The sequence below is a fragment of the Octodon degus genome, unplaced genomic scaffold (assembly GCF_000260255.1).
Source record: "Octodon degus isolate 3935 unplaced genomic scaffold, OctDeg1.0 scaffold00047, whole genome shotgun sequence".
In the NCBI taxonomy this organism is placed as follows: domain Eukaryota; kingdom Metazoa; phylum Chordata; class Mammalia; order Rodentia; family Octodontidae; genus Octodon; species Octodon degus.
Genome location: NW_004524623.1, coordinates 9,137,306 through 9,153,041, shown reverse-complemented (window position 1 = coordinate 9,153,041; position 15,736 = coordinate 9,137,306). Strand labels below are relative to the sequence as shown.

Sequence of the window (15,736 nt, the reverse complement as noted above, 5' to 3'; positions counted from 1 at the left end):
CCACATGCCAGCCAGCCCCGCCCCCTGGTGGGCTGAGCTGGCCACACACACACACACACACACACACACAATAAAAATAAAATATTTTTTAAAAATTAAAAAAAAATGTCCAAAAAAACAAAAACAAAAACAAAAAAATAATGAAAGCCTGAAGCACAATGTCTACCAGAAGTCTTAGTGGAACTTTGGAGATACCCTTTTCTCTGTTTAATAGAGATGGTTGTGACATAGTTCATGAGTCTGCATTCTCTCTTCACCTCTGTCTCCAGGCAGAGAATCTGAGAAAGAGCTATCCCCTAGATGCCTAGCAAAGGAGGTATGTGTGCGGTAGCCACACTTCCCGAGGGCCAAGGCTCTAAGTTTCTGTATTGCAAGTAACCTTATGCCAAGGTTGCATCTTTTATGCCTTTGGTGCAACCATGTCATTCTCGATCCCTCTCTGTCTTTGGCCAAAACACAAGTAGACAAAGGAAACTAGTGTCCAGAATCTTGTTAACCAAAAAACAGAAAAAGTGTTTTAGCATCATTAATAACAATCCTTCATTCACTTTGAAAGCTTTACATTTTTTTTTTAACTTCTTTGAGACTGCAGGACTTAGCAACTGAGTTCAGCGCCACCTTGGGAAGGGCTGAGAGCTCTAGGTTAGGAGGCTGGGGAAGGATACAGACTTCAGAGTCATCCCTCCAACCTCTGTGCTGATTAACATTTGTTAAATGGAAGTAATCCTGCTTTACTCTGTTTTACAAAGTTTAAGCGCTACTGCTGCTCTGTTTGGCATGTACAGTAGTTCAAGACGCCTGTGTTGGTTGTATTATTCTCTCCAGAGTATCTAATTATGAACAGCTTTCTTGTGTGCGTCTACAACTATTGCCTTATCTCACCAGATCTCTCTTAAAAGATTCAATTATTGGGTCATAATTGCACCTGCCAGCACATGGTTCCTCCAATCTCTACATCAGCAAACTGTTCTCTTCTTCAAATCCCATCTCTCTGATGCATTTTCACCTGAAGAATGCTTTTCAGAGCCCTTTTCACAAAAGCTCTCTATTCACAGGAAACGTAGGACCTTTCAAAACTATTAACACTGTAAAACATCATGTCTCTTTAAAAAAAAAAAAAAAGCTACAGCTGATACCAGACACTAGACTTTTGCTGCTCTAAATTGGAATCTTCTGCGATAAGCCCTGTTAGAAAGATTCTAAAGCCTGCTACGATAGGCTCACAAAGAGACCTGGGCCAAAGTGTCTCCAGGGAATTCTTAAATCATTCTAAGAAAGTTGTGATCATTTTGCTACAGGGAAATAAGGGTCCTGGTGGTTCAGTTCAAATTCAAAATGACTGTAGCATTTTTCTCCTCTTATCAGTTTGCAAAGCTGACTCTGCGAGCTCTTGTGCGGAACAGCTCCTTTTTTATTTGGGCTGTAAATTAAAGTCTTTAAGAAGCAGTGAGTGAGCATCTGACACTGGCTTCCCACCCCAAGTCAGTGCGCCTGTCTTTGAAAACATTTTTCTATAGGGTTTGTTTGTGCTGCAGGACAGAAGCCAAAACTCTGTCTAAATCATGAGGCAAAGCAAAGGAAGATGAGACAGTGGTAGGAAGTCTGCGTTGAAGAAAGGACACGCAAGGCAGAGCTGGGAGCCATGGGGCCATTTCTCCAGCTTGCTCACATTGGGTGGGCAATAGGGAACTATCCAGGATGCACACCAATGTGAAGGGCAAGCGTCGTCTCACTTGGCTTGTTTTCATGCACTAAGAAGGTAACAGGAATTAATTGGGTAATGAAGCAATTTTTCCTCAGTACCTGCTGTGGAACCACATACAGAGTTTCTCTAGTCTAGATTTCAAATAGTAGTCTGTAAAATGCAGCCCAGACAATATTTTCAGCAGTGGCTGTGATCACTCCTCCCAGCATCCTTGTACAGGATACACACACATGCAGCGCTCTTGTGAGGAAATGAGGACATGAGGGGTGCCCTGGAGATCTTTGCTTCCCTCCATAGAAACTGTAAGGAAATCCAACAATATTTCTCCTTACCACAGTTCTTTTGAGACAGGAAGATATAATTAGCTTTCTAACAAGGCAACTGTAGGAAGAGTTATTATATGCCTAATGTATATCAGGTACTACCTTAGGAACTGAGGATTAAAAGTAAAAAAAGGCAATAATTTTAGAATAATTCCGGCAAAAGTTATCTTAGGATTCCAGAAGAGAATGGTCAAACAGCAAATACCAGCTGTCCTGGTCCAAAAAAAGATGGTTCCTCTAACTCTTACACAGACAGTAAAAATGATTACGATGGAAAGTCTGTTGATATTTCATGGGTCACTCACCATTTCTGGAGCTTCCCTTATTTCTTGAAGAAATAAGAGATATTCAACCTTCCCTCCCATCCCCAATGTCAGTAAAATTAGGGCAACAATAAAATACAATGATTAAAAGCATACATAGTGGTGTGCAGTGCTATAGTTGAAGAGCAGAATGTTTGCCTGGCATGTGCAAGGCCTGGGGTTCAATCCTCAGCATGAGAGTAGGGGGACTGGGGGGAAGGGGGAGAAAAGGAGGGGAAGGAAGGACAGAATGAGGGAGAGAGGGAGGCAGGGAGAGAAGGAGGGAAAGAGAAAGAGGGAGGGATGGAAGAAGGGAGAGAAGGAAGGAAGGAAGGAAGGAAGGAAGTTTCCTGGGGCCACACCTAAATCCAATTCCCACATTCCTGGGCAGGCAAATGACAGAGCTGACTGTCAAATAGGACACTCTGCAATAATGCAAATGCTCTACATCTCTACTCGCCAATACAATAAATACTCAGTAGACATGTCTGAGGACAACTTGAAATCTGAAAAAATGAACCCATAGTTTTCTTTAACTCTGCATTAAAAACGTAAATATCTGTTACGATATTGGATAGCACCAAGAGCATTTTCTCATCTATAAAATCGAGCTCATAAGGGTCCCTATCCTTTGATAGTCTTAAGTGACATAATGAGATAACCTCAGAACATAAGCTTCTGTAGCGAGGTATTAGTATTCACACTACACTGACCTGTATTTGGACCTGAGTTTACTGACTTGAAGAAGCTTCACCCTTTCAGCAGGTGTTTCTCAGGAAGGAGGCAGCAAGCTGCCCCGGGGCTGTCATGCTCCCCTCTGGGAGAAGCCTGACACACCAGTGATGCCCAGTGACTGCCTTCTCAGCTCAGCTGAATGCAGCAGGTGTTGATGGGACTCTGTGGCTCCAAATAGAGGTGAATCCAAGTGGAACCAGAGCATAGTTTTCCTAATTTCCAGTGTCACATAAAGGCTTTGGACCAGATCATGATTTTGCCATTTTCTAGCTGTGCAACCTTGGGGCAATTACCTGACTTCTTTGAACCTTGGAATTGCCATCTGTAAAGTGGTGACAGTCCTGCATTGCTCCCAGAGATGAGGGGAACCGTGCCAGACCGACAGAATATGTGCGGAGCCGTCAGCACACTTTTTCTTACCACAGTGGCTTCTGCGGCTGTCCTGGCCACGGCTGTCACTTTCCACTCAGGAGAGAGGAGGCATGAGCAGTGATTACCTCTCCTTTTTTTGCCTAAAATTCAATCATTTTGAATTCCTTCTTTTGAACTTGCAATTTAAAAATGCAAATATTCCTGAAGAAATTGCTCCCTGGTCATCTCAGCCTTCCACACCTGGAAGTACATAATGAACTTCTCCCCAGCTACGGGGTGTGAAGGAAATATGAATTTTGATTTAGGTACTGGTGCTTCTGAATGCTAACATTGGATTATTGGCACCACACAAGAAAGACAAACCTGGGTGTGGGGCAGGCAGGGAATCAACTAAAAAGTAATCAAGGAAAAGAAAAAGGCAGCTGAAGCTCCATCCTAAGCCATGGCAGAGAGCATCAGAAATTGAGCTCCAGCAGGCACTTAGGCACAAATTTGGTTTCACAATGCACAGGTTTTAAATAATGTATAGAATTTTTTAAAAAATAAAATGCATACTATTAGAGTGCTTGGAGCTCTTCAGACAACAGGCTCTGTGAAAAGGCTTAGGGGTTATTTTTGCTTTTAGGCTCTGCACAGAAACAAGACGTGATATTATGATTGAAAACTTGGGAGTCCAGGTGTAGGCAAGTGGCCTTGTGACTAAGGATGCGCTGGAATTTTATGAGGTACATTAGCCTCCATAGGAATTTAAGAGGTGCTGAGGAAGAGTAGACCTCTTAGGTATTTATATCCAGCACTTTTTCCTCTTTGAAGATCAAAGCATTATTTCATCATCCCTCACACAGGGAGGTTAAATGGCTTGCCAGTGTCATACTGAGAACGGATGGCGGTTCCTGGATTCCCGGGCACGCAATGGCTCAGGTCCTTCTGCCTGAGGACCACACGCAGCAGTGTCCTATCTGCATTCTTGTGCTGTAGTGAGGCCCTGTATCCTTTTCTGTTGAGACATGGGAGATACCTGCTCCTGATAAAGTGGCAGCCTGCTAGGCCCAGAGGGGTCAAAAGAGGGGACAGTCGTTGGGCCAAGGACTGGATGGGACAGTTCAGCGCAGCCACGGGGTGCAAAGGGCACTCTTTGTATGCTGGATCCTTGCAAAACAGAGCCACCAAACAAAACTAACCTAGTGTCACCTTCACATCTTCATGCTAGCTTTATAATTTAAAAAAATCAAGAAAGAAAAACCATTTAACATCAGTACACATGAAAATTTAGAGTTTTAGTGTTTAGTATTAACCTACAATGAAGGTTAGCCTACAAATCTTGGCTCATCTTCTTACCAACCATGTCATGGCCAGCAAATTACTTACCCTCTCTGTGCCTCATTTGCACATGCATTGACTCAGAATAATAATGGGAAAGCTGGGTGGGGAGATAGTTCAGTAGAATAAGCGCTTACCTGGCAAGCCAAGGTCCTGAGTTCAATCCCCAGTACCAATAAAAAATAAAAATTAAAAAAATGGGAAATCTCCCTGGCAAGTACAAGGTCCTGAGTTTGATTGCCAGTACCAAAAAAAAATAAATAAATAAAATAAAATAAAATAAAATAAAAGTAACTGGAAAAAATACTATTTGAAATGACAGTAAAACTTCAGGGAGTTATTGTGAGCATTAATGGAGTTCAATTGTATAAGACACTTAAAATAGTGTCCAGAAATCTTAATAATAAACATCAACTATGCAGAGCAGATATGTACTTGCTCGTTATTAACATGAAAATTGTCATAACTGCCTCCATTGTGGGAGAGGTTGTTGAAATTACTTATTTTGAAGGATGGAAAGGACAGCAACATTTTTAGGTATGGTCCAAACCAAGCTTCTCTGTGGGGGACAGCTGCTAAGCCAAGTGGATAAACTCTGGTTTTAAAAGGCAAAGAAGAGGGACTGGTGAGATGGCTCAGTGGTCTAAAGCACCTACTTGGAACAAGCTTGGCAAAGCACAGGGACCGCGGTTCGATCCCCCAGCACCACATGCCAGCCAGCCCCGCCCCCTGGTGGGCTGAGCTGGCCACACACACACACACATACACACATAAATAAATGTAAAAAAAAAAGGCAAAGAAGGAGGGCAGATGGGACCAGCTGTCTGAGAACACACCATGTTCAGAGAATCGCTGGTAACCATGCTGCTCCGCGGCCCTGATCAGCAAGGATGATAACAGCACCGTGGAGGAAGCCAGTTGGCTGGACAGGCGTGGCACCAGCCTTGCGTGTCCTCTGGGCAAGAGCAAGCTTAAGCTGAACAGCACTCACATGGGGGAAGGTTAAACGGTGAAAGAGTCTGGTTTCTCTTCCCAACTCTGCACTAAGATGACGCCCAGACTTGACTTCAGGAAGGCACGACAGGAAAAGCACCCATGATGGCCAGGGCTTGGGTCAGATGAGTTTGCCTGTTGAGAAGCTCTCAGGTGGAAGCCATTGAGAGAGAGCGTCAGGAAAGGCAAGGAGATCATAGCTTTCCTCTTATTACAAACTCAGTGAGAGGCAGCTGTTCAGTCAGACAGCAGCAGCGAGCCTCTCTTCTAAATGTGAAAGCCTACGTCTTTACCTGCTGATGTTACTACTTAACAAACAGGGATTAATGTCTGAGTCCAAGATGAGGAAACAAATGACATCTCCTGTCAGATTTAGAGAGGATTCCATTCTAATGAGCAAGAGCTAAGCATAAAATTCATTCACCTGACTTAAAAAACAGATGCAAAATATTGTCTGAAGTAACCCACTTTTATTTTTCTTATAAAATTGAAACAGTCATAATGATAAGAAAGATCACCTAACTGCAAACCTTTTCTAAATTTTAACACAGTTATATTTAAAAATAACATTAATTGCCCCTAAACTGTTCAACTATGACAAAAAGGGATGTTCCTTAATGCAAATGCAGTTAGTGGTATTATAGCGGTAAACGTTGCAGCACTAGTTGGTCCTGCTGTGAACTATTTCCTGCTTGCACAAGCTCATCTTGGCTTTGAAAAGTGACACAGCTGGCACAGAATACATGTCCCACTGCTATGTGCAGAAGCTCAATCATCTCAAAGCAGCCTGAACCTAGAAGTTCTCAATCTGCTAAGTATACTTTGTGTTCTAACAAGTGTATTTTTGTTGCTAGTTTGTTAAACACAACACCTGAAACACAGAATCAAATGCATGAGTGAGTTCTTTCAAATGTTTTCATTAAAGCATGTCTTACAAGAAAGAAAGAAAGAAAGAAAGAAAGAAAGAAAGAAAGAAAGAAAGAAAGAGAAATTTCCAGCACAAAATTGTTTTGTTGTTTAGGTAATATCTCTTTTGGAGAGACAGATACTATTTCCGTCTTGATCTCAGTAAATGACGTTAACAAATGTATTTTTATAAGTTCAATTCCTGGTTACTTCTCCCTGAACAGAAGGCAGAGGACAGAAGGGTCATGCTACGGATAATATTTCATTCTTCCTCTATAAAACATGTTATGTTCTAAGCATGCTGAACCATAAAAAACCTGGACACCCTCGATCTTCATCCTAAAGTCTAGACCAGGGTAGCTTTAGTTAATATTGAAAAGAAAAAAGCCATATTACTATATAGATAAATAAGATATGTAATGCTTTAGAAAACAGAATCTTCCTTCCCTCAATTTCCTAGATCTCAGTCAACTCATACAGTGTCTGAAGGAAAACATGAAGTACAGGCCAAGGAGAATATGGGCACTTCTTATTAAAGAGCTCTGCTTGGCTAAGGTGTCGCCAGACATAGGGACCACACGACAATGGCAGCCCCCATGCACAAGCCAATGTGCAAATGCAAGCAGTTAGCAGGGACTCAACGCCTTTGCCCAGAACACATCAGAAGATGCTAGAAGAACTACAGAGAACACAGACCACATTGAGCTCAGAAAGAAGTGCCCAGTGAAGAAGTCAAGTGAATTAAAATGGAGGAGGAGGGAGCAGGATATAAAGAAATCTGAAAATCCAAAGCACTCTCTGAAAACCAGAAGTCTTATAACAGAAACCAGGTCAAGCGGAGGCATTGCTACAAGGAGTGTGGAAAAATCCCTCTCTCCAACTTGCTTCTATTTCCTGGATGCCAAAGAATTCCCTGAATTGGGCTGGGGAGATAGCTTAGTAGAATAAGCACTTGCCTGGCAAGTACAAGGTCCTGAGTTCAATCCCTGGTACCACAAAAAAAAAAAAAAAAAGAATTCCCTGAACTGGATCTATCTTGAATCTACCTTCACTTCATAAAAAACATCTCTAGAGAAAAACCCAAAACTGTTTTTACCTCTCTGGTCCACTCTTGTTCCTAGGGAAAGAACACTGCCCATCCCGGGTACTGTCAACTCAACTGCCCACGTGATGGCCCAACACCAAGCCTGGCAGAAGTTGCCACCCTCACAGAATTTCTTCTTATTGTAACATTTAAAGTCATTCAAATGTAATTTTGAAAGGGACAGGGTGAATATATATATATATATATATATATATATATATATATATATATATATATATATATATCAGACTCACAGTGATTCTCCTGGTTTCAGCCTCCCAAGCGCTGGCATCACAGGGGCACACCACTATGCCCAGTCTCCATCGAGTCTCAGTGTGCCCCAGGGATGGGACTAGCATGGCAATGCTGGGAATCAAACCCCAGGCCCTGTTTCTGCCTAAGCAGGTGCTTTAGTCTGCTGAGCTATCTGGCTCACCCTCAATTTTTTTTTTAAGGCAGGGCAAAGAGCTTTTCTACCTTTAGGTATGACTGTATTTACAGTAAGCTAGTCAAGGGGGCAAACAAATGCATTTTGTGGGGGGTTAGCTATATGAAGCACAGGAAGGTCTCTCTTTCTCTTACTGTCCCTATTTCTCTCTTTCTAATAAAGGCACAATAAAGGTAAACTTTACATTCTTTTTAAATCATCTTCTTAAGCTTTAAAGTAAGCACCATTCCTAAGGCTATCTTTATCCCAAAAGTGAACAAATGAACATAATATTCTGATCCCAATGAATTATGTTCTTGGTTTTCATTGGTGTCCAAAATTCTAGCCTTGTAAGTTTGCCCATAGACACTGAACACATAAAAAAGAAAAGAATGCCTTATTCATGGAGGGTGACTTGCCCTTGGCTGCTGGGTAAGTGGGAATAGCTATCAATACAGGACTGAGGCATTCAGAAAGAGCCCCACAGCCATACAGGGTGGGCCCAGGACTTCAGGCAGATCTGCAGCATCTGCTTTATATCTTCAGACTGCTTTGGGCCTCCGAGTGCGTCTCAAGCCTGGCACCTGCTGGTGGCACAGCCATTCCAAATTTTAGCCCACTCTCAACTCATTTCTAAGTTTAGAGACACACTCCACAATCAGTCTGCATACTCTTGTTCCTGTATTTTTGTCTTGGACCACTGTCCTTGAGTTCCTTACAGTCTTGTGAAGGACAATGACGCATTAATAAATAATTACCAGCAGTGTTGGAAGGGCTAACATAGAAGTCAGGCAAAGAGCCATAGGAACAACTCACTGCCTGGAAAAGTCTTCACAGAGAAGGTTGCCACAGAGCTGAATCTTAGAGAACTTAAAAGATTTCACCAGAGTCTTCCCAGGCACAAGAAACCCCCATACACAGGGATGGAGATGTGATCCAGGAAGCCCAGCATGGCCAGAACAGAGAGCTTCAAAGGGGCCAGGAGAAAGGCAGTATGGTTGGATTGGGGTTTTGTTTTTGTTTTCCCAACAGAAATTAGACAAAAAAAAAATGATAGGTTCAAGTTTGTGTTGTGGAATCTGCCCTCTTGTTGGTTTTCTTGTTGGTTGGAAACAAAGGGTACAGGTTGCTTTGAGGAGAGAAGGGTATGACCTCTGACCCTTCAGAATAATGGTGATGTGAATATGACAAGTCAGACTTTCTGTTTTCAAACAGTGGCTTTAACACTACCACCATGACCACCATCATGATGACCACCAGCACCACCATGCCCACATATATCTTTGGTTGTGGCTACTGTGGGTGGGAGGGGACATGTACCAAGGTACTCTAAACACCAAGGAGGCAGAGACTAAGGGTGCTGTAGATATCCTACAATACTCAGGACAGTCAGGACAGTCCGCCCTCACAAAGAATTGTCTGGTCCAACATGTCCGTGGTGCCGAGGATAAGAAACTGATCTAAAAGCATCAGATGGCCAGAGGGCACAACATGGCACAGCCCATGGTGGACTTACTTAGAGAAACAGAGAGCAGATAAGTAAGCTTGTCAGACTTCCCAATTTTTTGTTCTGTCCCTATCCAAATACTGGCTAACAAATCATGTGCCCATGAAACTTGATACTACACATCCTTCTTTCCAATGAATGAGAGGAATGATCTTATCATAGGAACCTTGACCTTGACACAGTTGATATCTTGTAAAGGAAATCATTTGTAAATGTCAGGAGGCGATTAGTCACAGCTTTGCCTGAGATCACAGATCAAAGCACGGGAAGCCAGTTAGTGCTGAAGGTAATCACTGCTCCGAGGGAGAAAGCACAATAGCACAGCGCCACTAGCAGACCCCTGACCCTTAACCCAGGCACACACACAGGAAGCTCCTCCCACCAGGAAGACCAGGAATCACCAATTTTCCAGGACCGTGATTTGCTAGGATTTTCTCTACTGTCCTCCAGGCTAGAAAACTTTCTCCAGGGAACCAATTCAATCTGCTGTCAGTTTTTAAAGTCAAGTTCCACTATTTGCCCATATTAAGTGAATCCGGTGTTTTAAAATACAACTAAAGACCTGCTTAAAACCCAAAGTGAGTTGACAACTGTGATAGCAACATGTACTCTATCCAGACCAAAAAGGAAAATAAAATGCTTTTTTTTTTCCAGATAATGTCATTTTCCCACTCTCGTTCCTATTTCTCCTGGAGTCTTCATGGCTCACCTTTGTCTCATTACTGCTGCCTCTACTATCACAGTTCAACAATTGGGGGCAGTTGCTTGAAAGCACAGTACACAAACCAAACGCAATAGCCAGGTTGAACTTCACAAATTGGGGGATCTGCCCTCTTGTTGGTTTTCAGGTGAAAAAAAATGGATTTCATTACAAAGACAATGCCTGTGAATGTGCCTGGGGAGGAAACAACACTTCCAGCGCTGTGCCCACGGATTCAAACTACGGGGCTGAGAATGAACTAGGATTTCATCATCGACAACAATCAAAGGGTTTGCTACAAAGACTTTAGTATGCATAGCGCACTTCTGAAAGCATGCAATAAAAACTAGGAACAGTAGTGGCCTCTGAAGAGGATGAACCAAGTGTCAAGAGAACAAAGGAAGAAAAAGAGCCCGCTGTTCAGCCCAGTGTGTCCTGCAGTGCCCTTTGAATTTTGGATCATGTGCATGTAGTACTTTTTAATAAAACAATTTTTTAAAAAACAAATGAATGTTATAAAACTCACCAAAAAAATAGCAACTTTATTGAACTCACAAAAACTAATGTTTCTATCCTCTGATTTAGTTTACTCTTGTCACATAGATTTATGGACTCGTGGAATTCTTTAAAAAATTTTAAAAGCTCATTTATTATTAGATCTTGGAGTTCTTATCTGAATTCCCAACCTGTGTTTTCAATGACCAAGTGCTTTCTCTGTTCAGGTGCCATCCAGGAATGCTACCCAGACAACATGCTCCAAACCCAAATCCTCCTTTTCCCTCCTTCCTTCTTACCCTCTTCCCCCAAGCCTGCTACTTTTCCAGTATTCTCAATCATTATTAGAAATAACTACCCATTCATCTTTCCAGTAAAACCTTAGTGCTACCTTAGGGATCCTCCCTCTCCTGATCCCTATTATAGTCACCAAATATTGCCAATTCATCTCCATTGGGTTGGGACCATCGAATAGAAGCACTCGTGTATTATCCCAGTAACATTTCCTAGCATGATGCCTTATAAACTGTAATGCCTTCCTGGAATGTGAGCTCCCTGACTAGATGTCCATCTCAATCGTTCACACTTCTGCAGCCCTGACCCCAAGCCATCTTTCTCAATTTCCCTTCCAGAGCACACGTTCAGGACCTTGGAGAGCTGCCTCTTGCCAACAAAAAAACGAGATCTCCAAACTCTAGGCTGATAAATGACCATTTGTAATGCGCCCTGAAGACACTTTTCATCCTTATCACATCAACTGCACCCTAGCCACTGTGGTCTATCGAGCCTCGCTACTGATGCCTTCCGCATGCCTCCACAACTCTGTAGTTCCTACCTACTTCACTGAGAAAGCCTTCCCTCCCCTCCCATGAGGCCGTGTACAAAAATGAAGTTTCTGTTCATCCTCCCAGGCCTGCACTGAGATGATACCCACTGCAAAGCTCCTCAGGCCTATTCTCTCTTCTATGCTCCTTCACACTTGGTACACAGCTGATGATAGCCTTAGCCGCACTCTTTCCCTCTTTCCTCATTATTTATGTTTCCATCTCCCCTGCTGCTTTATAAAATAAAAAATTAAAAAGTCTACTATATTTTATTCATCTTTAAACACACTATACCTCCTTGCTAACACTCACATAAATATGCTGAATGAATTGGCTGAAAGTGCTTTGGTAAAATGTAACACATTATCCCAAAATTTTATAGACCTATGTGGCTAAAATCTCATTTCTTTGCACTCTCTCTCTCTCTCTCTCTCTCTCTCTCTCTCTCTCTCTCTCTCTCTCTCTCTCTCTCTCCATACCTATTGGCATACTAACACAAGTCTCAGGAGGGCCGGTTATTCAAAGGGAACTAAGTAAGTGCCTGCTATTTGTCAACAGGGCCATTTGTAAACCCTTTGGGCTGGACTTAGAGATTGCCTTTCTAACCTGACAATGCTCCTTGGAGGGCTCACTCCACGCTCCACTCTAGGTGGCTTCTTTCCCAAATGTCTTGAGGCCTATAAGCAACCTTTGTTTACCCTGCAAACACTTTCAGGGAAGCTGAACAGAGATGAAAAACAACATAGTGACTCTGCAGGGACCCACCTGGCCAGTGACTCCTGCCAACCTTGAGGTGCAGAGGGGCTTCTGAGACTCCATTCTAATCCCTTCCTGCTTCTGCTGCCATCAGCCACTTAACTGCTTGACCCTCAGAGGGCTCTCTGCTTCTAGTGAAGACCCTGGCAGCTCATTAATCACAAGCTTATTCAAGTAAAGCGGCATCCTAAGCAAAGTGATAACCTATGTGGTTTGAAGAACAGTGGGCAACAAATTAAATGGAGGTGGCACTCATTTGAACGGAGATGAAGGGGACAGAGAAACCCATGGCAGCTCCCAGCCTAAGGGTCTTTGTTGTCACTGCTCTCTTAGTTTAGAGTCCTGCATTCTGATATATTCACATTCCAGTCTCTGATCAAATGTCTCTTCCCAAGAGGATGCCCGGACAGACCCAATCTGAAGAGGTAGTTTACATGTCTCCCCACCTCCTCCCCCTGCTCTACATGTCTTCCCAGGCCATACTGGCATTGCATATAGCACTTACGCTTGGCCATTTATCTGGGTGTATACTGACTAGGACCTCCATTAATCCAGGAGGGCAGGGAGATTTTCTGCTGTCTCATTACCAAACGATCCAAGCATATAAATGCTTGTTATGTGTTTTAAGCATGCAAAGCAGTAAAATGCAGGCTGTTTACCACTGGGACACTGTATAGTCCCCTGTGTGAACAAGCTGCAAAATTAACATGCAGGAGCTCACAGCTTCCCCCGCTTGCCCCTCAGGAGGCGCTACCTTCGCATTCCTCTGCCCATTCTTTGCTCCCCCAGTGTCCAGGAGAGCATGGATAAGAACCAACAGTGAGGATTCTTTCAAGAAAAGCTGAGGGAGCTATAGAAGAAGGAAAAACTTCCTAGATAGCTGGAGAGGATGGGGAGGATTAGAGGAATGTTCGAGAAGATGGCAAAGTCCAGGGAAGGTGGCCCGCATCTGCAATGCCAGCACTCAGGAAGGGAGAGCATAAGCTCAGTGCCAGCCTGGGCTGCACAATGGCTCAAGGTCAGGATGAGTGGAACGATGAGAGGCCACCTCAGGAAACGAGCCACAGAGTCACGGGTGTGAACACTGTAGTGTCGCCCTAGCGTGAGAACCTGAAGGAGCAGGCAAAGTCGGACATTTCCTACAATAGGTACAATAGGTACTGTGGAGGGGAAAGAAACTGCTCAAAGGGAAGGAACAACTGGGATGAGGAAAGGGACAGGAGAGGGTGGGAAGGGGGGAAGATATATTTATGCATATATACAGAACAGCTTCAATAATTGTACTGGTGACTTCTGCTGGTCTGTTGAAAGGAGCAGGTGATGCTTAAATTTTTTCTCTCTCTCCTTTTAAACCTTTTACAACTTTTATTTATTTACTTGGTACAGGGTCTCGCTGTGCAGCTCGGGTCAGCACAGCATGCAGTACCGGGGATTGAAGCTGGGTTCTCGTGCTTGCCAGGCAGGTGCTTAGACTGCTGAGCTATCTCCCCAGCATTAAACCCTGTATAACTTCTTTGCCCAATTTTACATGCTTGTATCTGGTAATCTGCACAAATAATTTGAAGACAACACTATGTAACATAACAGCCATTGTTGAATTCCTATTATTTTCTTTAGTGAAATGCTGTATCATTTCTAATATTTTTTTTGGTTTTGTTTTACTATTATTCTCTTTTTTAAAAAATGTTTAGGGCCATGAATATACCTCAGTGGCACAAGTACCTGCCTGGCAAGTGCAAGATCCTCAGTTTGATTCCTAATAACCTCCCAAAACTTTTTGTAAAAAAAAAAGAGAGAGAGAGAGAAAGAAACTAAGACAGCAGTTAGCATAGAGTTCTATGTTTAAGGCCATAAACAGGAAAGGAAAAGGCAAGAGGATTGATTTGCCACGGTATATGCATGACCTTTTGGACATGGGCCATGCTATGAGAGACCTAAAGGTCCTGGCTGTGCCTCAGTCTCTGCTTTGCCCCTCTGGGCCTTCCCTTCCGCATCTGGAATGGAGATCTGATGAAGCAGAAGGTTCCATGTCGGGATAAAATTAGAGTGATGAGCCAAAGAGAAAATATCTGAGGCCACCCCTGCCCACTGGGGAGTCCGATCCTTTGAGCATAGTGACTCTCCCTTGCTATGGACAGGAAATTACTCTGTAGGCGAAAGAGGGTCTGAGTCACTTTCAAGCAGAGTGAGCACTGAACACTTAGTAGCTCAGGGGTCCTCATCCAGCATAGGTTCGAATGTGATACTCACGGTTCTGGGGTGTAGAGGGGGTCCGAGCCATGCCGGATGTACTGTGTGCAGTGGAACACTCGGTAGGCCAGTCCTGCCAGAAAGTCCCTCGGGCTCAGGTAGCCAGCGACGGGCCTCACTGTGAAGCCAGAGCGTTCTGAAGAGACAACAAGAACAGCCAACTGAACACTAACCTGACAAGGACCAAGAGCCTACCCAGGGGTCCCTACTACTTATGAGAATGTTCTAGAAACAAAGTAATTAAGATGTTAAGACTTTTGACCACTGAGTGGCATATCCTATTAACAGCTATGATGTCTGAGGCTTCTGATGCCTAAAATATGCTCATAAACGATGGCTTATAGAGTAATTAGACATTCATAAAAAGGGGAAGAAAGGCGAACGAACAATTTAAGAATTTAAATTCAGTAGCCAAATTAGGATAAGACATCCCAGAAACACAGAGAAGATTGCAACATGAGTTGATGTTTTCCATTTAAGGGGTGCATTACCCAGGCCCTTCTATGGGTCATTCGGGCACCCCCCATGGGCATGTGTGTGTGTGTGTGTGTGCACGTGCAGTCAACAGCACACTGCCAACACAACCTGAACTCGCATCCTGGACCCTGTTCACACAGCAGCTAACTATCCTGAGAGCTCCTAACCCCTTCATCCTTTTTGCGCTATTGTATTAATTGCCGTGATTGGAAGAGCTACACTGAGGCACTGCATGCTTTATTGAGCTGCAGGAAGAAAAAAACCACATAAGAATCCGATAAAATCTATAGAATTGCCCTAAACCATTAACTCATACAGGCTGCAGTTCATTGGCATTCTCCGTTGAAAGGCTACTTCATGCTTCATTCCGAAAATTCACATCATTCTTTTTGTTTTAAAATACACATTTTATAAATTTTTAAAAAGCATACTTTCTAATGTCTGATTTTTTTTTCAAAGTTTTATTGATAAACAGATAGCAATGAGACAGTTTCAAATCCAATCAGAAGTACAGTTTCAACAAATAATACACTGCATATATTCTTCTTAGTGGTTAATTG

At 43.1% G+C, this 15,736-nt stretch overlaps 1 protein-coding gene across 1 annotated transcript in view; it reads right to left on the bottom strand.

Annotated features, from left to right (window-relative positions):
* Tph2 (tryptophan hydroxylase 2) overlaps positions 1-15,736 on the bottom strand; it is a 114,914-nt gene that overhangs the window by 42,910 nt on the left and 56,268 nt on the right. The window contains exon 5 of the mRNA XM_004632173.2: positions 14,700-14,835. Coding sequence (XP_004632230.1) covers positions 14,700-14,835 — 136 coding nt within the window. The remainder of the gene's footprint in view (positions 1-14,699; positions 14,836-15,736) is intronic.